Genomic DNA, 27613 nt, shown 5'->3' with positions numbered 1-27613 from the left:
ACACCATCCTCCATCTACTTGAAATACAAATAGTAAACTAGGTGTAACAGCATTTTTAAATCTGTCAAACTCTTTAATTATTTCTCTTCAAAAACACAATTCCAAAGAACAAAGTATCAGTGTTTCAAAACACAAGAGATTTTTCCAAAATGCAATGCTTATGTCCTTTATTTCTCTCCATATGTACATACTCCTACACAACACACCTACACTTCCTGCAGAATGAAACAAGGCTGGATGCTCTTCTCTGCTTTGAACTTGGAACTGGTACTGAACTTGTAGTGGAACTAAAAGACCAGTTTGTTGTGTGAAGTGCAGACTTGGTCCATGAAAAAACGTCACCCCAGACCCATCACTGTTAAATTCTCGTTTGCAAATGCTCTTCCAACCTGTCCACCAGAAAACTAAATGGAAGAGCCAGGTGATAAACATAGCAATGAAAAACATCAGCCTAATCTACCCTCATGACAGGGCTGAAATGCAGTCACCACGTGCACCATGAGGAAACAACTCACTGCTGCATAACAGGGATCAGCAAAATTTTGTTTTACAAGTGTATGTTCAGTCATGGGACAAGACATTCAGTTTTCAGCTCTTTTTGTAGCAGGTTATGGAGCTTACTGTAACCAGGAAGTTCATGACTTCTTGGAAGATACATTATATTTCACTTACCTACCTGTTCTCTGACTATAAGGAAAGACAACTTTCAGGATTCTGAGTGACAAAAAATTAATCACCTTTTCAGTCTCTCTAAAGTAACTTCTTTCATTAAAGGCCTTCTTCATACTAAGAGTATGTGTGAGACTACTTCCCCATTGTTACTGAAAAATTAGATGCCATAGTCACTGGATAACACCTCATAGGACAGTATTAAATTTGTGTCTGTTATATCAGGTTACTTCCAAACTGATAAATGTCAAATTGTGGCAGATGCTAGTGAAATTATATTTCACTGTCATGGCTAAAAAAAAAGACCTCACCAGAAGGCAGTAAAAAATCCAAACCACAAAACGCCCACACCCAATTTCATCTTTGATCATGGAAAATGCTATATTTTCCAAACACAGTGAAAATACTTATAATAATTTTATAAATATGAAAGAAAATAACAGATTATTTTAGTAATGAACAAGCACACATCTTGAATGTGAAAACAGACACTTGGGATTAAATCATTGTTCAATAGTGTGTCCAAGACAGCTTTCAAAGATTGTTCTATTCAGCTACTGCAGTCCATACTACCTTCCTGCATTAGTATGTTACATGTATTACAGAATTACACACAAATACAGCAATCATTCTGCCTGTATCCAGACACGAGAGCTCTGCCTCTGTGCACTGCTACAGGTCTGTGAATCACTGAACAAACATGGAACTGCAGAATTGCTGAGAATGGGAGAAGTGGGTGGACAGAAAAACAGACGTAACCTTTTTTTTTTTTCCATTTTCTTTATCCCGGTCCTGGTTCACAGCCACGTCATATCAGATTTAAATCACATATTCTATGATCTTATTCTGGTTGTGAAGCCTCTGTGGTTAAGGAGATTTATAAATACCTACAATTTGGGACTTCAGAATAGAAACACGGGATTTTCAGAGACAGATATCATACAGATAGTAGTTTTGCTCTTTTCCCGTGCTCCATTTTTGGCAAGGTGTCAGCAGCCATTAACTGATAAACTGAACTCAATGTTTGAAATCATTTTACAGCTGTGATTACAAACTGCATTGATTTAGTACATAGGGTTGGTTCCTAGCAGTTCTCAAGGGAGTGACTGCTGAGATCATGCTAACTTGAAAAGAATTAATTCAAAATCACCACCTGAACAGCACGATTTTAAGATACAATCTCTTCAATGTGTAAAGACCATGCAGATGTACATATTATCAATATACGGTCTCAGTTTTCTCACAACTTAACACATGTGTAGCTACAGCCTTGATGATTAATAAATATGAGGTATACAAGGCTCACTGCCTCTTTTCCTAGAATGTTTTTGTAGAATTGGTAACATTAGATGTCCTAGATCAATAATCAGTACGGTATTCCTGATATAAAAGGTGACAGAAATAATGAAAGAAAGCTCAGACTGAAAATAGGTGAAATTAAAAGAGAGGAAAGAAAGTGAAAGATGGTGGGAGTGAGGGACTCAGAAAAAATAGAAAGAAGAAGAATCACAGGCACTCTATCTTTAGTTTCATGAACTATGGTCACTCATTCATCATCTTCCAAGACATTATACTACTGTAAAGAAACAAATTTTCAAAGAAAGAATCCACTGAAACTTCTCTGAGAATGAGATTTCTCCTTTCTAATTTGCATCCATCCAACCTTTTCTAACCTCTGTAACTGGTGGCTTTGTAATCAGCGACCTTTTATTTTGGTGACACGAAACGTGTTAACTTCTACTGTCCCCTGAATTTTCCACTACAAAGCCAATATTGACAAACCCGGCATAAGAACACTATAAAGGAAAAGTTTCCAACATCACATGAAATTTCAGGAGACTGAAATTGCATGGCAATGCAGCAGGACATGACTCTTTTTAAATAAGGGAAATCTGTGTGCTCCACTGAAGAAGAGAGCATCTCTTCAATCAATTTCATTATTATGCAAGGCATTTGCTCTTTGACATTAACTTTTCATTTTTGCTCACAATTTTTGCATATAAATATCAAATATTTAAGCTATAATATACCCACCATTTTATCTCCAGAGTATAACAAATCCATAAACATTTTAAAATACAAGTGTGCTGGTTTAGGCTGGGGTAGAGTTACTTTTCTTCACAGTGGCTAGTAAAGGGCCACAGACAGAGTTGATAATACTGAGATGTTTTTGCTATTGCTGAGCAGGGCTTACACAGAGCCAAGGCCTTTTCTGCTTCTCGTACTGCCACTCTGGTGAGGAAGATGGGAGGGCATGGGAGGTTGGGAGGAGACAGGGCCAGGACAGGTGACCCAAACTGACCAAAGGGATAGTCCAGACCATGTGACATCATGCACAGTAGCTACAGTTGGGAGAAGCAGGAAGAGGAGACATTTGGAGTGATAGATTTCATCTTCCCAGGTAACTGTTACACCTGATGGGGCCCTGCTCTCCTGGAGGGTTCATCTTCCCAGGTAACTGTTACACGTGATGGGGCCCTGCTCTCCTGGAGGTGGCTGAACACCCCCCTGCCCATGGGAAGCACTGAATTAATTCCTTGCTTTGCTTTGTCTGCCTGCATGACTTTTGGTTTCCCTATTAAATTCTCTTTCTCTCAACCCTGAGTTTCCCTTTTACCCTTCCAAGCCTCTCCACTATCCTGTTACTGGGGAAGTGAGTGAGTGGCTGCTCTGCTGGCTGGGCTAAACCATGACAACAGACTGTCCTTCAACCTAGTAATGTCAGGCACACTGCCTCTTAAAAAGAAACCCAGCAGACCCTCTGATATGCATATGTAGCTTCACTTGGAAAAAATAGTAGTATTTTTTAACAATTTTAACAGTTGAAAATTAATGAAACCAAATTCAATAGTCTCTTAGAAGATTGCCTTTAATTCAAAAAAAGAAAATTCTTAGTCAATGTTATCTCTTGAGAGAATTAGCCCCATCACCTCTCATTTCAAAGTATTGAACTCCATGCTGCAAAACTGTTTATAGAGAAATCAAATATCTACTTGATTTCAAAAAATCCTCAGCATCTAGGCTTAATTAATTGGATAAACTGAGTGGCTAAAGTAAGTGGCAGATAACAAATGAAATCTACAAATGAACTATCCATTTTTGCAGCAATGTGTAACTGAAAACAGATCTTGATATTGACAAACTAAAAAGGAAGAAGAAGCTGAGATGCACAGAAACCCCTCTTTTGCTTTTATGACATTTTTTATGCTTTATAATTTCATTTTATTATTTCTCTCACACACAAAGTCCCCCCAAAAAGCAAAACTGGTATCCATGGCATTTCTAGACTTTGAACAATAATGTTTTCATTTAGTAGAATATTCTAGTGTGATCAGAAAAGATAATACTCAAAGTGAAGAATAACAAACACTGAAGAACTAAAAGGGCTACTATGCTGAGCAGGTACCAGACAGTTTTCAAAAGCCAAATACAAAACTGTTTCTGTGAACTACATGCCTACTTTTTATAAACTGGTTAAATAAATTAAGAAAAACTATTCTAGAACTAGAATAGTTTATGCAAATAGCTGGATTTGAATGTCAAATATTCAAAATAATGAAAGTTTTTCTAGTGAAACAGACCTTTGTGCTTTGCAGGCACAGGTAGAACTAATGTCAAGAAGAAACAAATCATACCATTTGTGATGCTGATAAAGCAGAACAGATGACAAATACAGTTAAAAGAAGAAAATGCTTGGTACAGTCATTTCATCACAGGCAAAAATAAATGCATAAATGAATTGTAAAAATAAATGGATAAATGGCAAAAATTAAGGATATTTATGAATTAAATGGAAGTCCTCGAAATTAACCTGCTGTCTGACTCCCAGCAAACATGACAACCCAGTAATATTCAGCAAACAGATTTTATGGGTTAGCCCCTTTTAAACAAGAAATAGCATTTAACTACCATTAATGAACAAGACTGTAATCTTAGTTTCAGCATATAACATCCTGAAGTGCTTCATGATAATCTGGAAATAAACATCAATGCAAAAGAAAAAGAATTTGTTCAGTGCATTTCAGAATGATCACTAAAAGTCTCAGCTGGAGGGTAATTTTTTTTGGATGATCACCTACTTTACTTCTTGCAGACAGTACCATATGAATAAATACACTACAAATTCCAAGAAAACCATATTATCTTGATCAGTGGTAATGAAGTTTCACTTCAGACTCTTAAGTGGCCAGAAAATACTCCTAAAATAAATAATTTCTTGAACTCCATAAGTAGAAGTGCGAAAAAAATGCACTTTCTATGGTGAGTGATTTTGAAAACAGTAAATTTTAACTGTTTGTGCACAAATCTTGACTTCCACAGATGCCAGAATTTGAGCAATGTAAACAGACTGACTGAAATTAGAGATCAATCACAATGTGAAGTCTGAACAAATTATGGACTAAATATCAAGGTGAATAGCAGATATTCTATTGAAATATCTCATTTGACAAAACAGACTAAACGAAAATGGGAATAAATATAAACATGTATTTGAAAACTATACATTTTATTATTTTTAATTTTAAAAGTTTTAATTTTTCTAAAGCTGAGAAGTTGTTCCATAGCACTTGCACAGCTGATGCTGGTATGTTGTGGTGGCATGTTAGTGAGGGAGGTTGCAAATGCAGAATGGATAGTTTCAATAAATGATATACCTGTTACTGTTTTTGTTTTGACGGGACTGCTGGCATACTCAGAGGCTTGATTTGACTGCTGTCTTGCCAAAGGTGCACTTCCAACTGATGCTTCATCCTCTTTCTTTCGAGTTACTGACACACCAAGTGGAACAGCTCCTACAGACTGCTAGAAAAAGAAATACCTTATGAACCACTAAAACTCAAAACATGATAATGTAGAATTATGACACTGTCACGAGAAACATGTTTTAAACTACATATTTGGAAATGTATAGAAGACAACCTGAAACACTGATTGGAGCACAAATATTTTGAAAACAAATTGAAATGAAATGCTACATTCAGATTTGCACTTGTAATTCTTGTTAGTCTGAGGAAAAGCTCTATGAAAACAAAGAAGTGATATAAAACTAACTTTAGAGTACCATGGTTGTTAACCAATCAAAACCCACAGGAATAAACCTCGCTGATGACCAAAGTAAAATTATTATCTAAACGTTTAATGGAAACTAGAAAATTTTAGCCAGATATGAAGACCCAAAGACACTTATTAACTTTCATTAAACTTCAAAATATAGGATGTATTGATATTTCTATATTATTGTGCTTCTGCCTAACATTTAAAATTCGAGATTTAACTGATTGTGATTGCTGATTGTGAACTGTTGTGACTTTCAAGCATATCAATAAATGAGAACCTGCTCAAAATGTGAAACTGCTGACATATACAAAAATACAAACCTGTAGGCATGAAAACAAAGTCTGAAGGACTGCATCCTTATTTTAAGCTTAGATAAGAGTGATGTGTATTAATCCACATGGATTCTGGAACAAATGAATAGTCTATTGGCTTTGTTGTTACTCTTTTATTAATGCAAGCAAGAAAAGACAAAATTATCAAAACCAATTCAATCTCAGTGTTGCTATCCAGTTGGTTCCTAACATTTTGCTGTAACATCAGCTGCTATGTAAATTGCAGATGCATCCCAGTTAACAAAAGCAGAATACTTCTACCACTGATTTTGCAGACGGTTATCATTTAAAGATGACAAAGTTTTTTTCAAAAGATCAGACATTAGGATTACACGCATCTTAATTTTTGTGTAATTTAATTTTGTTCGTATTGGAGTGAAAATGTAATCCATATAGCTGTGTAATGAGAAACCTCACACATTGCATTAGGAATCTCTGTGGGAAACAAATTCGTGTGAGGCGGGCAATGCGCTTGTAAATTTTCTCCAATAGAAAACAGATCACTGAATCAAGCAGTGTGCAATATGTGCACACATACAAAACCCCAAAACAAACAGAAAAATCATTTAATTGAAGGAGAATGGCTCCAAACGCCTTCACTATTTTCCACTATAAAAGTAAATTAAAGTAAGACAATTAACTATTTAATCCTACTCCAGTGAAAACAATCCATTTATATGTACAGTGGTATGCAAAGTTAATAGAAAAATACTAATTTCAATGACAAACAGAACTCTCATCTCTCCTCCTCCCTCTTAATGCACAGTCATTAGCTTTGTCTCCAAAAGCACTAAAAAGTTTTCCTGGAATACAGTAACATGCCAGCTCGGTATACCCTCTAGTTACAACAACAACAAAAATCCCCATCAGCCTTGAAAAGACAACCTTTACACCACAGAAATACTTCCCACTTGCATACAGAGAGAGGATCTGAAGTTTTAAACTTTCATCAGACATTTTACATTACTTATTCTCAAATTCCTGCCATTTATCTGATAAAACTCTTATAAGGCATAGCAATCTGCAGCTTTCTCACGACAGCAACTGTTGAGCCATGATTTGGCAATTCTGGATGCAACACTGCAAGAACACTGACTGGCCAAAGTGAAGCAAGAATTTCTGAAGAATGAATGCAGACAATACAGGACAGTACAAAAGACAATAGGATGGAAATACTGCCTGAAGAAGCTGTATCTATTTCTGAGCCACTGAAGAAATGGATCAGCAAAATATAATAAGTTACATTACTAGTCAAAGAGTGAAAAACATCAAGGCTATCACAGCCAGATAAAGCTGGAAAAAATTATGACTAAATATTGAGTGCTGATCTGGACAATGAAACAGCTGTTTTATCTTTGCTCACTGAAATCAAGCCTGATGTTGCACTGATGACACCCAGTACAATCTTGTCAGGTTTTTGGCATAAGATTTCTGGTTAAAAGAATCCAGAAGATGAAAGATCAGCATTGAACTAGATGGAAAAGGATCATCAAGATTTGGGGTTTAGCCACAAACTGATGAGGAAACTGTGGCTTGGGAAATAGCAGATGACAAGAGCCCCACAGCTGTAAGAGAAGGCAGATCTGATGGGAAAGAAGACACTGCAGGCTAATGTAATCATAAGCATTTCATCACAAGAATCCAAAAAGCCAGTTATAAATTAGGATGTAGTAAAGCTTAAATACACCTACTTGGGATTAAGCTTTATGGTTACTAATTGGTAGTGTTATAGAAGATACAGAATGTGTAACAAAGTTCTGGAACTACAGCAGCTTTTATATGAGACTGTTTTGTTGACACAAAGTCAAAATCAGATTTTGCTCTAGAATACTGACCGTTTTATCAATAATGTTTTTTGGAAATTATATACAGAATACTAAAATAATAACAATTCATGTATTTCAAAAGAAGAAAGGTTACTACTTTTCAAATGTAATTATTAAAATTAGGTTTTTAAGCAGTGGGTGAAAAACTACAGAAAAGCAATCCTTTTCTAAATTTAATCTTTATTGGCACAAACAATCTGACACATTACATACCATGTTAAGTATGTGTACACAAAACACACACATATATATGCCATTTAAGCATGCAAATAGATCAACAGATACCAATTCTTAATCTTTTTTTCTTCATACTACATGGTCAACATGACTTTGGAAATGATAAAGATCTAAAACCAGAGAAAGGTTCAGAGAAGTAACAGCTAAAAAACAGCCTGCCAAAAATACAACAGGCCAAGTATTTCCTGATTTGTGCGGACACATGCCGACTAACTGAACCTAAAATACCTATAAAGAGGACTAATTTGCCTTAGGTGAATTAATAGTTCATTTTCCTGGGGATTTTTTTGTAACCAAATATTTTATTTCTGAATTACAATTTCCCACAAATGTGAGGCTGAAGAGACTGTAGGCAGATCTTGGAGCATGAGATATTAGTTTTACAGAAAACTTGAACAACTGAACAGGCGAATAACTTTCATTCAAGGGATGCCTACACAGTCACCTCCCTGATAACAAACCAAAGGCAAAAGAATATTCTGAGATAGGAACCTAAATATTATCACTGGCTTGTGAAATGTCAAATTCTAAAGCTTGAGGCCAGCCATGAATGGCTGTCCTTGAGGTGGCACAGAACGCAGTTATCCCGCAGGGACGATGCTGCACTCACACAGAACAATGGTTACACCTGCAGCAGCTTGCAGCCAGCAAGCAGGAAGAAAAACCAACCAAGTCTTTGGAGTGGGGATGGATGGCAGCTCTGCTCAACACATGGTGTTTATTGAACATCTGAGATCACTGTCATGCAATCACTGTCTAGCTCAGAGAAGAATATTGACGTTTGCTTACAAGACTGTCCAAACTGTTCCAGAAGGAGCTGTGACAGCAAGGAGGATCCTCCCTGTCTACCTTGCAACAAGTTCTAATGACATGAAAATGCAATCACTGCTTGTCTACTGAGTTACATTTAATTGTTTTGATTTCTAAGATTACTGGTATACCTAAATTGTTTCAGAGAGTTCAAATAAAGCAAAGCATTAGACCTAGTTTCCAATTAAAATTAAATGAATGAATGAAAATGCATTAATTAAAATTAAATGCTAAATAAAAATACCTGCTTCACCCCTCGGGTGCACAAAACCACCTTCCTTCCTGGCAGGTGGACTTGCTAATTCAGATTAAATTCTATGACTGCTTCAGGTAGGCACTTCAGCTACTGGAAAAGTGTTCTGCTGAGATAATAGATTCTGCTGATTAGCTGTAATGTTTCCAAATTTATGTGATGGACTGATGTCAGCCAAGAAACACCTAATTTTCACCAACTGATGAAAGCATTCCATCAGAAGTTCCAAGGGGCCTCTGAAAGCAGAAGATATAATGTTTGAGTTCCATGTAGTTTTAATTCCTTAAGCAGGTAGTAACTTCATTTCTATATCCTTCAGGAACTTAAATGCCTTCCATCGGGTAAGAGGTGACAGATCCTGATAGGGATAAACACAGTGCTTCTGACCTGCAAGCAATATCAGAAATCAAAATCTATTATAATTTGAGAAATCTCTACACACCAAGAAGATAATTATGTTTACTATAGGAACATGCTTGTTTTATCAAAGCATTTCCAGCTATTTTTTCAAGGTAAAAGAGAAAAGCGAAGCAATATAGCTCTTCCCTCAAGAGCCAGCTTTGCTGCAACATGGAATAATCCTAAATTTGCGTTCTGAAACGTCCTCTTACAGTCTGTCATTTGTTCAATGCCACTTATTATCAGACACATTTGGCTCTTAAAGCATCAAGGATGTGCAATATTCCAAAAGTCATTCTAAGACAGAACAATTTAAAAGATCTACTTGTTCTACAAGAGTCTACTGATCAAGTCATGATGATAAAATTATTTCATCTTAGTCAAAAATTCCAGGGAGATCTCTGATGCAGACTTCTGAACAAAGTACCACCCAAAGCAGAATATCAAGATTGGTATTACCCTCAGTTCATGATGAACTTTCCATAAAGCAGCGGAAGGATTTCATAACACAGTAAAATTCCTAAGATAATGGTAAAGAGAAAATGAGCAGAGAAAAAACAGAGTTGAAGAAAAAACCACTTGATTAAATTGAATTGTGAATGACTGATTTTTTAATCCACCTACACAGCTGAGGAAAAATTCTTGGGTTTGAATTGGGATACACAGTCTTCCATGAAACAGATGTTCAAGAAAAGAAGGAGAAATCAGGATTCTGAAATTACATTCCAGTGTTTTAAAGCATGATGTATCTGGAGGAAGTGCAATGTCTTTCTCTTGCCTGTTTCTATATATGGCTAAGAATGTTCACCCTGACCTCCTGGGTTTAGATCTACTCTGTTACTGAAATGCTCTTTAAATTAGGGAGTAACATGCACATGTATGGAGCAGTCAAACAAATGGACAGAAATATGAGCAATACAGAACTATATTAGGCATCTGTGAGTACATATTTTTGATAATTGCCTTTCCCTAAAATTACTCATTTTAGCTCACAGAAATCAATAATGTAAGATAAGTATTGACAAGTTACAATGGCTTTACATTAATGTGCGTTTGAGACAGATGACACACACTGATTTACAAATTTATTGCAAAAAGTATCACACATAGTGACTGTCCCATATCAAAGTATAGCTAAGGCTTCTTATCAAGGAAAAGAAACTCTTCAAATATTTATCTTGCAAAGCTAAGAAAGGGCTTTTACAAGAGAGCAAATATACAAAAACCAGCATTGGTTTACAAAAATTAAACAAGCCACAACTGAAAAAGTCTTTAAAAATAATCATAATAAAACATTAAAGAATACCTAAAAATTACTAGAAACAAGGCCTTGCTGCCACAAGACTCACCAGAAAAAATCTTCCAAAAAAAGTCAAAATAAAATATTAAATTGCTGAAAACAAGGCCTCTAAATTTGGCTTTGCTTTGCTTTTCATTTGGGAGTCATTGTTAACAAGATAAACAGCATGAGTACAAGAAGTCACTCCATAGTGGTATCTTTGCTAAATTCTGATCAAATTAACCTTTCATAAGCATTTATAAAGAATTTACCTTCTCATCAGGGCATGCAGACTAAAGAAACACAAGGGGTTTAGGCAGATAAGCAACTGGTGCACAAACTGCTCCCACACTGAGTGTCGCTACACTTACAGCTCATTGTACAAAAACAATCCATACAGACTAAAGCATTGTTAGAAATGAATACCAACATCATGGCCTTGGCTATCACACCAGCTGTACAATTCTTAGCTGCTGGGCAGCAAGGTGCAAAGAGAGCTTTGCCTAGCAGTAATAAATGTCCAACAGCAATAAATGAAGAGGGTGATCCTCACTGGGATGCAGGTTCCCCACACCCCAGCATGGCAGTCAGTCACTGTTCTGTTCCAGCTGAATAAAATGTCACGAAGGCCAAAGAGACTTTTAAATGTTATGAGTCTTGTAAAAATGCAGCTTATTATGTTCCATATTTCTAACTTGTCATGCTTTCAGTTAAAACCAGTTCCAACAGACACGGTGAATATTTCAGCAGATGTAAAATATGTGTACTACCAAATTGGCACTATAAACCTAAACTCAAAATCCCAGAAATACAGTTAAAAGGCAAACAAAAATGAAGAAGTTTCATATGTAAAGATGTCCCATCCCTGAGGGGAGCCAGGCAATCCCAGCCTCATCCTGTATGAATGCAGAAGTTTACATGACTATAGTTGTACTGAGAGATAAATGAATAAATACTTTCATTTAACTTATTTTATCAAGTACTAACATTACGAGTTTAATGTGTACCCAGGGCCAAATATACTGAAAGGTTTTCTAACTCTGTGTTTTCAGACAGAACTGACAACTTTGACTTACTAAAAATGACAGAGCAAAAGCATTGTTTTAAAACTTAAAATGTCTTCATATTTAGGCTTTCTGAATCATATAAAAAACTTCTAAATAAAGTATTTTCTTCTGTTTTTCTGTTGCAATTGTGTAAGACTGACAATTAGAGCAGAGGAATATAAGAACTTTACCAATCAATAACATTTTGACCACACCTCTTGCTTGAAAGCATTGTATCTTACAGCTGTTAAATGTTCAAAAATTAGGAACGTTTTATAGAGGTTTTATTTATTTTTTTTTTTTTTTGTTATACTAGTTAGATTATGGTAACAAGCTGAATTTTTCCAAAAATAAGTCACAAGGCCTAACTTTGACTAGAATTCTTACGCTAGGATAATTACAGCATTATATAAAGAAAAGAGTCTGTGGTTAAGCGTAATTTATTACAGGTATAGTTTTCTTTTCAAATAAAGTTTCTTCATGACTGCTACAGACAATTTAATTTGTACTATTACATGCAGTTCATTACCACAGTCATGTTAATGATGCAAATGCTATGACATTGACAGTTGAGTTTATAAACTCATATTTTAAATAATTTCAAATTGCTAAGACATTTTAAATGCTAATAACATTAGTACCGTGATAGAAAAATTTTAATCTGAAATAGATGATGGAAAAATTTAGAAGGCTGTATGAGGTAATGACACGAATTACAAAATAAATACTTAAACAAAATTTGGCTAAAAATTTTGCCACGGATGATCAAAACCAGGGACAAACAAGTCTCCTAGTCACTTAACCCGTCTACTCACCCAGTATCAAAAGAAAGCACTGACTAACAGCTGATTAAATACACTGATGTTAGAGACAGACTTTAATACAAACACTTAAAATAAGCAGGATAAACAGGATTGATTACATTTTGGAAGGCTGCGTAACAATAAAAAGTAGATAAATGGTTTGTTTTGCAAAAGACATACACCAGGAAATGTGCTGCTCCAGTTATGATGCAGGAAAGAAGACTAACTCAATACATTTAAAACCAGAGTAAATTTATTAAAACAATAATAAAGCTTCACTGTCACAGTGAAGTTTTTCAGATGCTGGTGCAGAATGAGATTAATGGGACTCAAATTAATGTCTGACAATTACTACCTAACAAGGTAATTTGGACACGAGAAATAAATGTTTACAAGTCATGTTTATCCTCTCACTTCAGGGGCCCAGAATGAAACTTCTCTGATGTGCATAGTGTTCTATAGTTATGAGACAAATATTAAGATTTATACATTTCTCACTTAATAACCTACCGCTGATAAGTGAGACAGAACATCACCGGTGACATGAACAGTTTGAGCAGCCATAGCACATTTAAGTTCTAGGAAATTCTGCCAAACAAGAGCTATAAGTAAGTTTAGTTTAAGGGAAAACCAGTGCTCTTTTCAGGTCAGGAATATGTGGCATGAAAATTAGGGAAATGTCAGGGGAACCACTGCAGACCCCCGGCCCCAGCTGCTCCTATCTTTGTCAAGCACATCGTATGCAAATATGTATTTTGACATCATACACAGAGTCTGCTACAGCACTCACTTCTGTCAAGTTATGAACTGGATGGCTCATCTCATATTAAAATGTGGTTTATTAAGAGTGCTGACTTTATAACCAGTTATGCAATTATTTGATAGACCATCACAAATTTTAAAATATGATGTACTATTCAGACTCAAGGCTTATGAGGTCTCAGTAGTTAAGAATAGTTGCAAATTAATAATCCTAGAAGGTGACTGCAAACACATCTTCTTTGTTTTTTTAATTAAAAATGAAAAAGTTGTGAAAATAAAATTTTAATATGCCAACTTAACATTTTAAATAATTCAAAATAAGATCAACAGTATGTGCAACAAATCACAAGGAAGCGGTAACAAACTACAAATACTTGGAAAAATGAACTACTTGGCATACATAGAAGTGAAAGTTTCCCCACTCCCCATCCCTTTTCCTCCTAAAATACATACCTGCTGAATGTGTCTGCTGACTCGTTTCTGAGGCTGGTAGATAAGCCACGTATACAGGACTGGATCAACATTAATTGCTAATCCCTGCACACTGGACAAGAGAACAGCACCTGCACACCATAGAAAAGAGAAAAAAAAATTAACTACCTGCTCAAGAATCTCCTTGTATGTATTCAGTTTTTTCTTGCATCTTTAATGCAGACTTTTATTTGGTTTGGACTACATATATAATAAATAATAATACTTAAAGAATAAACTTCAATAACATATTCAAAGTTAGAAACTTACCAGCACTATATGTACACATCAAAATATGCAGCAGCTTGCATATTGATTTGCTTATTACAACTTTTTGTCAAGAAAAGTACTTGTTTTCACAAAATTGCTTATGCAACAGAATACACACAACACCATCCCTCAAATTCTCAGCCAACATTAACACTCTGCAAAAAATGAGTCAGTAAGATCCTTGACAGAAATGGAAGAATATAATGCATGACTCCCCACAACCTCAATTAAAAAAACCCCATGGTCTAGGACAGTGAGTTCTTTTAATAAAGACAGGCCTACTTTACACTAGCTCTGCCCAAAGCTCAGGACAAACATTTTTCATGTAAACATGGTCATGAATATTCTTTAGAGGATGAGTTAGGCAAAATAAGGCAAATTTTTTAACAGACAACGCTGGCAGCTTCCATACTGTGAGCTCTTAGGATTTTTCTGAGCTTTAAAATATACCTTATTTTCTTCAAATCTCACTTTCTAGGACCTAGGATTACAAGACAGGGGCTACTTTATTTCTTAAAAGTAAAATTTTAGTTTTCTTATGTTTGTGAAGAAAACATCACATGGAAAATGTTAAGGCTCAAAACAGGAGAAAAAATACGTCAGTACCCAGAAATACATCAAACCATGCACACTAAAACCCTAATTATGAAGCACTATCTCCATTAAACCTGCATTAAAAATCTGATTATACATTTCTGAGGCTTTTTTTCTAATAGTACAGATAATGTCTCTATTGCAGCAGAACATAATTACAGAACTGTACAAATCAGAAGCAAATGGGTTAATGGAATACAAAGGTAGCAACTAGTAGTAGGCACTTATCTTTTCACATAAGCTTTGCAATTTTACTACACATTAATACATGAAATAATGAAAAAAGTAACAAAATAAATTTAAAACAGAAATCCTGGTTACTGGAAGATCCCATCACCAAATTCCACAGAATTACAGTAGTTCTGTAATACCAAGAATCATAGTTCCTAAAGCAATGTACACTACATTTACTCTGTGGTATACAATGTAATTATGCAGCAATCTGAATTTAATAATAAATTCAAATACATTCAGAAAGCTTGACAGACAATTCAATGTACTTTCCAAAAAACAGTAAAAACATGTGCCTCAAAAGACACATCAGCAAAACTGTAAATGGGAAATTAATTAAAAAAATATAAGTTATGAGTTTATTGTATATAACAAAATTTTAAAGCCAGCTGAATTCCAAATGGCAGAAGACCCACCAACCTGGGGTGACACAAGCAAAGCCTGATGAGCACAATGGGAAAATGGCAGTCAGGAAACACACAAAGATAAATCATCTGCCTAGCACAGGCTTGGAGTTGGAACACACACTGTGAGGAACTCCTATACACAGACTAGTCCATGTGAGCTGAAGGTTTTAAATGTCAGTAATAAACCTTAGAAATAAATCTGCAGTTAAAGGAAAAGCCAATGTCAAGTATAAATGGGTAACATGCAAGTAAGAGCAGTGAATATGCCTTGTGGCAGGATGTGCAGGAAACTAGAAAAAGGAAGCAAAAGGTGACAGAGGATTGATAAAATAAATGTTACAATCATTATCTTTTATAAGATATTTATATGCCAATGTAAAAGACTCCTGCATCTTTAAGAGACACCGCCTGTTGTCAACAATACTTAATGAAAGGTTCAATATACATGTGATACAGAAAGTGGGAGACAGACCTCCCAATGAGTGCAGCACAAAGGCAGCCTACAGGCAAAGTCAAAAAACCCCACATTTCTAGCAGACTCCTGAAAAGAAAAATACAGTGATACTGCAGCACATCATTCTAGTAACTTAACAGAGATTCTTGATTACTGAAAAAAATAGCTACAACTAAGAAGTTCAATACAAGTAAGTCAAGCTTTGAACTGAAACTCTCCTTTCCCTTGAATGAAGTCAACACTAGTACAATCCCATAAAATTCTACAGTAAGGCAGCACAAATAGCAAACATTCTTCCAGTTGTCTTTTGATAGCTTGTGCCTGGCATATTAAAAAAATAAAATAAAACAAGCAAACAAAAAAAACCCGGCAGAAGTACTCAGATAAGCAGTTACATTATTTGCCTTTCAGTTTGACTGTCAGGTAACTTCAGCTTCCTACTAAGCCACTTCTGTCACACTAAATTACTGAATTTACTGCTGTGTTTGCTACTCAGCCACTATATTTAAGGGCAGTTTAATCACCTATGTAAAGTTGTTTTCCGTGTAACAGCTTTCCTCAAAACAATATCAATTAAAAAAAGTCTCTCAGATTTGCCTCCTGTTTTCATGTCAAGAAATAAGAATCCTCCCAAGTTTTTAAGGAAGTTCTTATTAATTTGAGGATCAAGCTTGAAGCTGGTGGCAGACTCCTCACATGCCTAAAATAAAAAAAAAAAATGCCATTCTGTCTCCATCAAAATGCAATGCTCGAGTTCCCTGGAATTCATTAAGATTGTGGAGAACTTTCTTCCCCTCCTCTTTTTTCCTTTTAATTAAATTTACATTTCAGAAAAAAAAGCAGACCTTAGTCCCATAGCATACTAGAGTTTCCTTTCCAGATCTCAGTTCTGGCCAGAGTTATCTATTACATCTATCTAGTAACAGATTTGAAAAATAAGTATTGGACCCAACACCGTGTAATCTTTAATGTTTGAGAATTTCCTGAGTCATGGTGTCATTTGCCAGGCTCAGCTTGGGCAAATAATTTCCTTCCTTTACAAGTTCCCACCCTCTCCTGAAGGAACAGAAGACAGGGAGGCTGCAGTCAGGCAGAGGAGGATGACGAAGGGAAGGCAGCAGAGCACAGTGACGCTTGGCACTCTTCACCCTGTGGATGAGCTTTCTGCAGAATCTCCTTGGATGATGACAGCTGCAACAACAGCACTTTTCTTCCCAGGGGAGAGGGGCCTGCAGAAGATAACTGGGGCCTCCTGCTTGGGCTGGCCCTGCTGCCACCTCCTCCCACTTGTGCTGAGCACAGGCTGCTGGAGGAGCAGGGAGGAGAGGGGTCACCAGCCTGGGGCTCCCTCCATAGAAACTCGGGGAAAAAAGTGGGGAAAACAGGTAACGGAGCACACTTCTGGTGAGGTGGGAGAGGACACCCGCCCTGGGAACACCGCTGCAAAGAACAGAGGCCAGAGGGAAAGGCAGGATGGGTGAAATAAGACAGAGTCCAGCAGTAGAGCTGTGGAGCTGAGGAATGTTCAGTCATCACAAAAGAACAGGAATGAGCCTCAAGTATCAAAGAGAAACAAGAAAAGAATGAAAGAAGCAGGACAGTAAAAAAGAATGTGTAAGTGAATGCACTTTGGGAAGGAGAAGGAAGGTGGCAATCCTTGGCAAAAAAACCCACTTTTTGGAGCTGCACAAATCTTGTGAATGAGTAAACTGCATTACTGAGTCATTCCAAATAATGTGGAGAAAAAAATACTAGGAAGAGCAGACAATAGTCTTGCCATTTATGTGCCTGAAAATGAATTTTTGCCACAGTAAAGGACCACCACCACCCTAGCAGAATTTCTTCCAAATTCTGCTCTGTGTGTATGCAGTATTGAAGCATACCTTAATGTTATTTCCAGTAAAAACTTCCAGTAACACATTTCAGAAATCCCCCTCTAAAATAAACTGCAAAACCTCTATGGGAAACTGAAGTTTGAGTTGATGTACATTTTCTGTAAGGGAGGGATCACAAATATGAACAAATGGAGTGACCTACAATAAAACCTAGTTCTGACAAGCTTTGTATATTTTTAGTAAGTAACTTAAAAAATATTACACCATCTTGCTGTATAAACTGCTCCATGAATTATTTTAGCATTGAGCATTCATGACTCCTAGATCTCTCAGGACACATGAATGATATGTAGATGCTAACAGGTAGAGTTAGCATCATTCATTTAGTACCTAATTATTTTAAATGATATCCGAGAGAAGAAATATAATTTTTACTTTTTTTTCTCACTGTTTTGAAGGGCATTTTCACTATGGCATACTATAAAAATGCAGATTTGCACATTACAGCCAAGTGAAGAGTTCTATTTTATACAAGTATGTAAGTAACTAATTCTTTCTGCTATCTGACTCAAAGCAGATGCATTGTAAATCCCTAACTGTGGAAATATCTAAGTCTGTTTAATTTTAGCGTAAGAGTCAACTAAGGGAAAAAGACTCCTCTTCACTACTCTGCTTACTGCCAGTATGGCTCACTTGCCCACATTCCAAATAGGCTTTACCAATTAGTCATCCTGTGGCACCACAGCCATTTTCAATAACATCCCAAAATGAAGAATGAGAGCTGAAGGGTTAAAAATTGCAGTTACACTGCACAAAAATTAATCATACAACTTTGGTCTACTTTGGCATATCAAGGGCAAAGCCAATATGACTGTCTTGCAAAATAATCAGCTTATCTAAGAGGCACTGTCCTGCATTTCATCCTGAACTGCTGAGTCACACAAGGGAAACAGACACTTCAACCCACATCAAAGTTTATGTGACTGTGAAAAATTATTTTTACATTATAGCTGCTACAGTAAGTTAATAAATTTTGTCTAACTACTGAAGTATATGTCTGCATGTCTCTCTATTCAAGGCTGACTTGAATGCCTACAGATGTAAATGTTATCCCAATTTTATCTCAGAAAAAACCTCCAAGTCTACTGTACTTGCACAGAGTTTTACATTTACCAAGTGCTTAAAATAACTCTGAAACCAATTATTTTAGTAGCTTAGACCAATATTAGAATTTTCACTAAAGCAAAAGTAGTGGGTTAAGACTTTCCCATTAGCTAAGGCACTTTGGTCTGCAATATCAAACACAGCTCTCTCATATAAGTTATTCTTTGCCCAAAAATACATACCCCACAAGATTTTAACACCATTCTTCACCATCCTTTTTTTTTTTTTAATTGAAAAAGCTTTGATATTCAGAAACATTCATTAAGAACATTCTTCTACTGCTATCATGACCTTCTAATTCATATTGAGGTTTATATCAGAAAACCATTAAAAAAAAGGGGGTCAACATAATTATTTTTATTTAAAAAATAGAGAAAGTGAGGCAGAGAACTGCAGTTATTAAATCCCACAGCAGGACCCACAGATAGAATTCAGATGTTAAAGTTTTATGCCACAGCTAAATGGCTATATATTAGCCTACTGTAGCTAACAGAAAAAATTTAATGTATGAGTCTTTCCTGCGTTAATCATAACTAAATCAGACAAGTCTAATTTTAATTGAATATTCTGATAAGCCATCATCATATTTTTAAAGACAGAAGTATCCTGTCTTTATCAATATACATATACAAATGTTCACAAATGCTGAATTACAGAATTATGACATAGAAGTATACTCAAAGATGTAACATAATGAGGCAAAACAAAACTGCTGGATACACTATTTAACACAAAGTGCTGTATGTAAGGCATCATTTTTCAATGTACAAGAAGTCACATTGATGCAAATCAATCTGTAGAAAGCCATATCAAATCAATGTATGGACAACAACCTTCAGTTATTTCACGTCATCTCTGATATTAAAAATGGAACTTAGTCCATTTAGCATTTTGTCCTTGTTACTGAGGAAAAACTTTGTGACATGCTGAGATGGAAGTTTTCACAAAAATGCTAGCATATTCATATTTAATTTGTGTGCTGCATGTTTTTGAAACAAAAACAAGTTATCTTGAAAGGCTTCTTTTTTTTCCAAAATAATTTGATCAAAACTTTAATTTCCCTTAGAGAATATGGTGTGTGGGTTCGGAGAAACAGTTTAATAGGCAGTAAAGACCAAGAAAAAAAGAAAATGTGTAGGCAGCTGTAGTACACAGAAATATCAGCTTTATTTAAATGATTACTGAGTCATGTCTATGAAAATGTAATGGCAATATTCCTATGCTGAGCTGCATATCATCTCTTCCTTAATTCTACGTTTCTACTGCAAGAATATCTCTCTCAAGTATGATTTCCTCCTGTTCACTTCTAGGTTGTTTATATATTTAACCATCATACTCACTATTCTGTAAATAAAAGGAAAATGAGGAACTCTAAATTCAACTGACAGAAAGGACTAAACAAACAGAAAGGAAGGACATACTTTAAAACTTTAAAACCAGCAAGTAAAGAAAATTGGAATGCCTTCAAAAACATGAAGTGTTTAGAACACTTTGTTTTATTCATAAAAGAATATGGGGAAATGAAACGTTAGAGTTGCCCAGAGTGCTGTGTTTCCAGTCAGACAGTGCAGGGTGGCCCAAACTGACTGGAAGCTGTTAATGGACACATTGCTACAAAAGCAGGTATTCAGAAACTCAGTAACACAACCAGTAGTTTACAAAGGTTTCTACCAAAATCTGGTCCCTTTGTCTCTTCCTCCTGGAGTCCCACTGTAAAACTACCTAACAGTCACTATTGTAAATTTGATCATCAATCTGACTCTCAGTCCATAGACTTGACCATTTCTGGCCAGGTTTTCAAAATGCTAACAAAGGTCGGAGAATTTTAGCTTGTTGAGCTCTCTGACAAATGAGTTTAGATACATGTTACAGTGTCAAGGCTGTTTCTTTCCATTTTCTGCATGAAACCAGTACCACTTACAGTTACTCCTATGGATTCAAGAGGAGACAACACCCCACAAATGTTGGGAGCACTGAAGAAACTGTGAGGCAATTTCCTAATTTTTTATTTGCTCTACCGGAGACCTCCTCAGTCCCATTTGAAACGCTGTTGTGGCTATTTTTTTTATGTTACAAAGATTTTTAGTCTCACTTGTAAAATGCAGTATTTCCAATGAATGGATGAAATACTGAAAACAGACACACTCAAGCAGATTAGAACAAAATCTTCATACGGATGCTTTTTATTTATCAAAAATTTTGCTAATTCCTTTATTTAATGGACTGAAACTAGGAATCAGAGGAGGCGGGCAACAAATCCTTTCTTCCATTTAATCTCTAGTATTACTTTTCGATGACATGCTATTCTGAAAAAAATGGTGGAAAATTTAGTGTTAAAATAAGAAATACTACGGCTCAAACCTGGTGTTCTCCTAGAACAAGTTCAAAGCAGATTTAGTTATGTCGTTTACTGGAATTCCCTACACAAATTCCACAAGTTGTTTAATCACAGGTTTTTAAAGAAACTAGCCTACCTAGAAGGGATAAGAGAGAAAATTAAATAGATAAATCACAGAATATGCTGAGCTGGAAGGATCCTCAAATCCAACTTCTGACTTGGCACAGGATAACCCAAGAATAACATCGTGTGCGTGAGAACGTTGCCCAGACACTTCTTGAAATGTCACTTCTTGAAGTGTCACTCTGTCAGGATTGGTGCTCTGACCATTTCCCTGGGGAGCCTGTTCCATGGCCACATTTTCCTGAAATCCAGCCTAAACCTCCCCTGCCTCAGCTTCATGCCCTTTCCTCAAGTCCCGTCACTGGTCTGATAAAGGGTAAATTATTTAGGAGAAAAGCAACAGTGACAGGCAAACATGGTAATTTTCACTATGGAAGAAAGCAGAGCCCTGCAGGGACCTGAGCTGCCCAAGCCACTACGAGACATCAATGTGGTGACCAGCTCTGCTGAGTTATCCAGAGTAATCACAAACACTGCTGACCCAGAAACTCCCAAATATCTCACCTGATTCAATACAGAAAAACACACTTCTCCTACTGCTATTGGTGTCTCATATTTTAACTTCACATGTAAATTATAACTGAGCTGACTGCTTTGCCTAAGAAAACAACATTTCTGTTTATTCTAGAAAAGCATTAGATCAATGTTCAGCAGGAAGGAAGGAACAAGCAACAAAACAGAAAATATCAACCATGCCACTGCATAAATGCATTGTGTACAGATACTCAGAACACTGCATCCAGCTCCCATCAGCCAAAAGGGTCAGTTTTAAGCCTTCAAACCTGAAAACTTCTGTTTCACAATATCATTTATTCAGTATTTATCCTCCCAGATTCAGTCTATGCTCTGTGCCAAATGCATTATACATTCTCCAAATCCCAGAGCAGAAAGTACAGAAATAAAAAAGTATACACACATACTGGTTAAACAATTTTCTTTTCATCATTTTTAAAGGATTGCCTATTTACTATCGTCAACTCCAAAGCAAATGGGTTCTGAAAACCTCCAGGTCCAAACCACCTGGATGTGGAACTCAGAGACAAGCTGCAATGTCAGAACCTCTTCTGAAGGCATTGTTATCTGTAGGTTTTTATCACTGCAGTATTCTAGCTAAGTGTGAATGTAATTCTGTAAGTTTTCCAGAAGCTGCACTTTACAAGCCGGTTACACAGCCGTTACTGATGAAGATATCAGAGTCTCCACATACGCAACAAACAAGTTCTAATCACTGCAGACAATTCTGCCGAACAGTTGATTAAAAAAACCCTCCAAAGTCCACACAAACTTCTGCACAGAGAGCCTCAGCTGAAGGCCAAAAGGCCATGGACAGGCAAGCCACTGAGAAAACATGTGTCAATGGAAAAAGACCTTTTGCAAGTCCATGAGGGGAATAATACTTTGACAGCAAAGAAGTCTCAAAGCTATCTTAAATAGGCTGGGTTTGAAAGAATTAGTCTTACAAAACCTATAATTCTATATATAGACTATAGATCTGTGTAAGATATAATAGGCAGAAAATAGCTGAGGTTTGCTCCAAGGCTCTGAAATCATGGGAAATAGGTATTTGCTGAAATACTTGATATCACCCATGAGCCAGCAGGGAAGAGAGGACCACATACCATCACCTCTATTAATGCAGAGAATAGTATCAGTCATGAGCCAAATGCATTGCTCCTACCTAAGCCGTGAGAATGCCTCTCAAGTTTTCTACTATGAAAAACAGCAGAGCAAAGCTTACTAAATTTACAAATTATTATATCTATGACCTTTAGGAAGTTAACTGTGCACCCATATGCTACCACAGTAGTAACAGAGTTGCATCCTCGCTCTCACTATGACTGGATTTGCAGAGTGCTACCACACCTTTTCTTTAACTGTGACACAACATTTTAAGAGGACTGGGAGCTACTGATCTAGTTAAAATGAGAAATACCTCAATATATCTCCTTCTAAGTGATTTTCAATAGAACATTCAGTTATATATTTTTTTAAATATGGATTTTAAACTAAAACTAGCAAATTCTCTGAAAACTGCCAAGAAGTTTCTTAATACAGTTCAGCTTCTGCATTTATAAACACCTCACTATCATCTGCCAAAACTATATTTTGCAATTTCTCACTGCAGCATGCTTTTGGGAATTGCAACAGGATTCTTCCCCTATGGCAACAGGGCCCCAAGGGAGCTATTTTCATTCCTCCTTTAGCAGTTGAACATTTGTAGTGTTGTGACTATGGATACCACTGGTCTTGCACTTTAAGTTATAAAGCTGGAATCTTTTCAGCAGTAGATGCCTCATGTGCCTCCTTTTAAAAGTAATTTGAATAATATACAGCTGTGGTTTCTGCTTTCTTTTTATTTAAACATTACAGCTTCTCAGAGGCAACAGAAAACACAGAGATGATTTCACATAATTTCTGAGGTGCTCAATTAAAACAACGCACCCACAGTCAGAGAGGCAGAGGAAAATGAAAGTAACTTAGAAAGGCATGCAAGATTTACAGTAGAAATTCCACATAAAGTTATGCATTTCTGTAGCAGCAATGTAAGTAAAGGAAGAACAAAAAACTATATATATATTCTAAATAGAAAGCCCTAATTAATTCATGTATTCCTTTCTATTGCTCAAGACTTCATGTTCTGTAACAGTGATTCAAGGTTGAAATAAATAGCATATAACTGCCAACAATGAGCCTGGATAAAAATAGCCTCTGTGTGTTATACTGCTGAAGTCATGACACTGCAAGGCAGGTAAAGTTACACAGGCGGTTCAGCCATTACCTTTTTTATTTTCCTTTTTTTAATACATGAACTTCAACAGAAACTTCATACACAGAGCTCAAGTTGAAAGTAAATGTCTTTAAAATAAAAACCTTGAAAAAGATAAAATTTGTGGTGCTTGGTTACTCGGTGAGAAAGATATACAAGTCTAAGGTACTATGAACATAAATTTGGCAAATTTTCTAAAGGACAGCCAATGCTGGTCCTTTTTACAGTCACTGTCTGTGCAGGCAATGCTTTCAAAAGTATTTGTGAATTACAGTAGACAAAAAGCTATTTCATCAAATGCACACTCAGTTTACATAAATAAAGCCATTTACTTTTAGAGGGACAGTTATTAATACCACATTAACTTCCAAATTTGAATGAAATGCCACAAGTCCATTAAAGATAATTTGAGACTTACAGTGCCACTTTGAAGGACTTGACACCTGTCATGTAAAACCAAAAAAGCCTTAATCAACTTATGAAACCTATATGTAAGAAAGGTGAGAGGACAGATGAGCATCTCCACAAACTGAAATGATTGTACCAAGACACAAACAGGCAAGAAATAACATCTCAAATGTGTAAATAATTCTATTCACACCTACAACAGGGGAGCCATCTTCAGAAAGTCTTGAGAATGTGTTGTAGTTCCAAGAGATTTCAGAAAGAAGATTTCAAGGTAACTACATGACATATTGGAGGTTCTTTTCAAGATGTACAGGGCACTATTAGCTGGAAAATGCCCACACAGCATAAATACCAAGAAAAAAATTGCTGTTTTTGCATATTGTGAAATTCTCTAAATTCTGTAAATTGAATTTACCCATGAACATATTCAGTTCACAGAGCACAATCTGGATTCCTCATTCACAGTTTTTTCTGTTAATTCTCTAGCATTCATCTGGGATGCTAGTAAACTCATCAGAAAAAATAGCTTTTCTTTGCACAATCTTCTGGTAAATATACAAAATAGCTTTTCTTTGCACAATCTTCTGGTAAATATATAAAATCTAAAAATAGACCATTATTTATTAATCCCAGATTCAGTCATGCCTGCACTAAATACAAAATCATGACTTTAGTGGTATCAATTCAATCCCCTTCTAGAATACCATAACATTTACTGACCATAATGAGGAATTTATATCAGATATTCTCTAATTATTCAGTAATTTCCTAAACTAGTATTTGTGTTACTAGAAATGTACAGTAATTCAGACTATAGAAAGAGGTGATGGTGACTATGAGTGCTGCAGATACAGATTTTAAAAAAATCTTAGGTGAGAGGAAAGCTCACCACAGCTCTTTCACAAAGATTAAGCAAATAATGTTAAAAATGTCAGAAAAGTAAGGAACCAACAAAAAGCACCAACACAAGTAATACTGCAGGGGGCTGCTGGTCATCCTACCTTTATGGCTGAGGGCTTTTTGGAGTAGTTTGAAGTATTTTTAAACTATTAAATTGAAATAATCTTTCAATTCATTAAGGTTTCCAGGTAAATGTAATAAAAATTCTCAATTATTGAATTTTTTCAATAATATAACAAATGTCACCATGATCACCAACAGACAAATAATAAAGATGTCTTTACAGTCCATACAAAGAGAACAAAAATCAAGGAATTAAGTTAAAGTGATGTTTCAATCTTCAAGGCACAGTGCAGTATAAATTTCTTGAAGTATCATTTAAAAAAAAAATTAATGAATGACAACGTTCAGAATATCCTAAGACTGTCAAACTAGTTTATTATAAAAATTGCTTTTTTTCTTTTCAAACAATACTGTGGGCCTCCAACACAGCCAGCAGAAAAAGTAACTTTGTTTTTTCACATCAGAAATTAATGCACAAAACTGCAAACAAAGCCAAGTATGTGCAGTTTATTGATACCAGCAGTGAGGTGGTTATTTAACATTTGCTATTTTTAGAAAATAATCGTTTAGATGACAGAAGCTATTCTTCTCTGCCGTTATGTTTGTGAATTTGGAACATACAATTTCATTCAGCTGTCAAGGTGTTTATGAAGATTCAGAAGTGCTAAACATGATGCACCCAAAAAAACCGAAACACCTAGTGTAATAACCTCATTTTGCTTTAAGCTGAAATATACAATCTTACATGGTGTTGAGATTTACAAATGGTTATCTTCCCACTCATGTGGATCTAAGAGACGCTAACTAATATTTCTGAATTCAAGAAAATCTGTATTTTATTTACAATGCTTAATATATATTACAACATTCACTGTACTATGCAAGCACACTTATTTTCAAATCTTTTTTTTAATGTCTTACACTAATGCTAAGCTTTTTTTAAAAAAAAATGAAGTTAAATTTTAATTGATTACGTACCTTTTGATTAATAAATCCAAAATGGTGATTAATTAAGTCAGTGTTTTAATTCCATGCTTAACTAGATGGAGAATAGGAATTTTACTTTCATTTTGGGGCTTGTGTGAATGTTTCTCTTCACTCAAAATATCACCAACACTGTCTAGTGTAAAATTATCATTGTGTTTAAAAAGTTTATGAACTTCTCAATATGGGCACTGGAAACTCACAGGTAATGAAAATTACAAAACAGCGTATCTTAACTAGTAGAAGTGTAGAAAGCTGCTGTCATACATTTAGATCACAGTGGGAGTTTTTAAATATGTTGTCCTGAAAAACTGATTTTTAAGTGAAACCAGCTTTCACATTTTTACAGTGTCTTCTGCAAGAGATGTTACAAATAAACAGAAACATGTAACCTTTTGTATAATTTTGGCAGTAAGCTGAACACTGCAGCTTTAGGATTTTGCAAACCTCACTTAAGATTTTTAGCAAAAGAAGTGTTAAGAAAACTGTATAAAACATCTGCACAGGCATTATAAGAACACTGAGTTTATTTACAAAGCAAATATTACTGCAGATGGCTGACAATATATCATGTTGTCTTCAGAATACTAATTTTCTAAGCAGATCTTTTGGGGATGTGCTCCCAAAGAGTGGTATGTGCTCTTGCGTCATATTTTACAGATCAGCAAAAAACATACCTGTAAAAACTATTTAGATCAAGTTTTCCTGCATTTTTTAGTGCACAAATCAGACTATTAAAACTAATAAAAAAGCAATTCAATCAGGTAAAACCAGTAAGAAAATAAGTGAAGAGAGTTCTAAGTAATGAAACATTAAAAAGAACACTTACTTATAGCCCTGCTTTAGATACGCCCTGCAATTTTAAATTTTCTGCCTGACACCACATGTTGGGGCCCTATGGGGTTCCTACCATGTAACCATAGCACTATCTAAACAAATCATTTGCTAATCCAGATATGTCAGAGCTGTATCTCTGTGCTGGGGCTGGAGAGGTGCCAGCTCTAAAACCAAGAGGTGAACATAACATCGACCGTACTATGGTGTTTCTGTACCTGGAAAAGAAAGCTAGAGGATTTTACCTCATCTTTTCTAGTTATTAAGGGAAATAATTCTGACCAGCTGCTTCTTTC

At 35.7% G+C, this 27613-nt stretch overlaps 1 protein-coding gene across 7 annotated transcripts in view; it reads right to left on the bottom strand.

Moving 5' to 3' along the window:
* Nucleotides 1-27613, bottom strand: part of VPS13B (vacuolar protein sorting 13 homolog B) — a 429942-nt gene that overhangs the window by 221265 nt on the left and 181064 nt on the right. For 6 of the 7 annotated variants that reach the window (XM_041413097.1, XM_041413101.1, XM_041413099.1 and 3 more), the window contains 2 exons: nt 13928-14037; nt 5325-5472 (listed from right to left, as the gene is read on the bottom strand). In XM_041413097.1, coding sequence (XP_041269031.1) covers nt 5325-5472; nt 13928-14037 — 258 coding nt within the window. The remainder of the gene's footprint in view (nt 1-5324; nt 5473-13927; nt 14038-27613) is intronic. The other variant, XM_041413100.1, reaches the window with a different exon arrangement.

Source organism: Onychostruthus taczanowskii, unplaced genomic scaffold, assembly GCF_017590055.1.
Source record: "Onychostruthus taczanowskii isolate IOZ18803 unplaced genomic scaffold, ASM1759005v1 scaffold4, whole genome shotgun sequence".
NCBI classification, from domain to species: domain Eukaryota; kingdom Metazoa; phylum Chordata; class Aves; order Passeriformes; family Passeridae; genus Onychostruthus; species Onychostruthus taczanowskii.
This window is presented reverse-complemented; position numbering and strand designations above follow the sequence as displayed.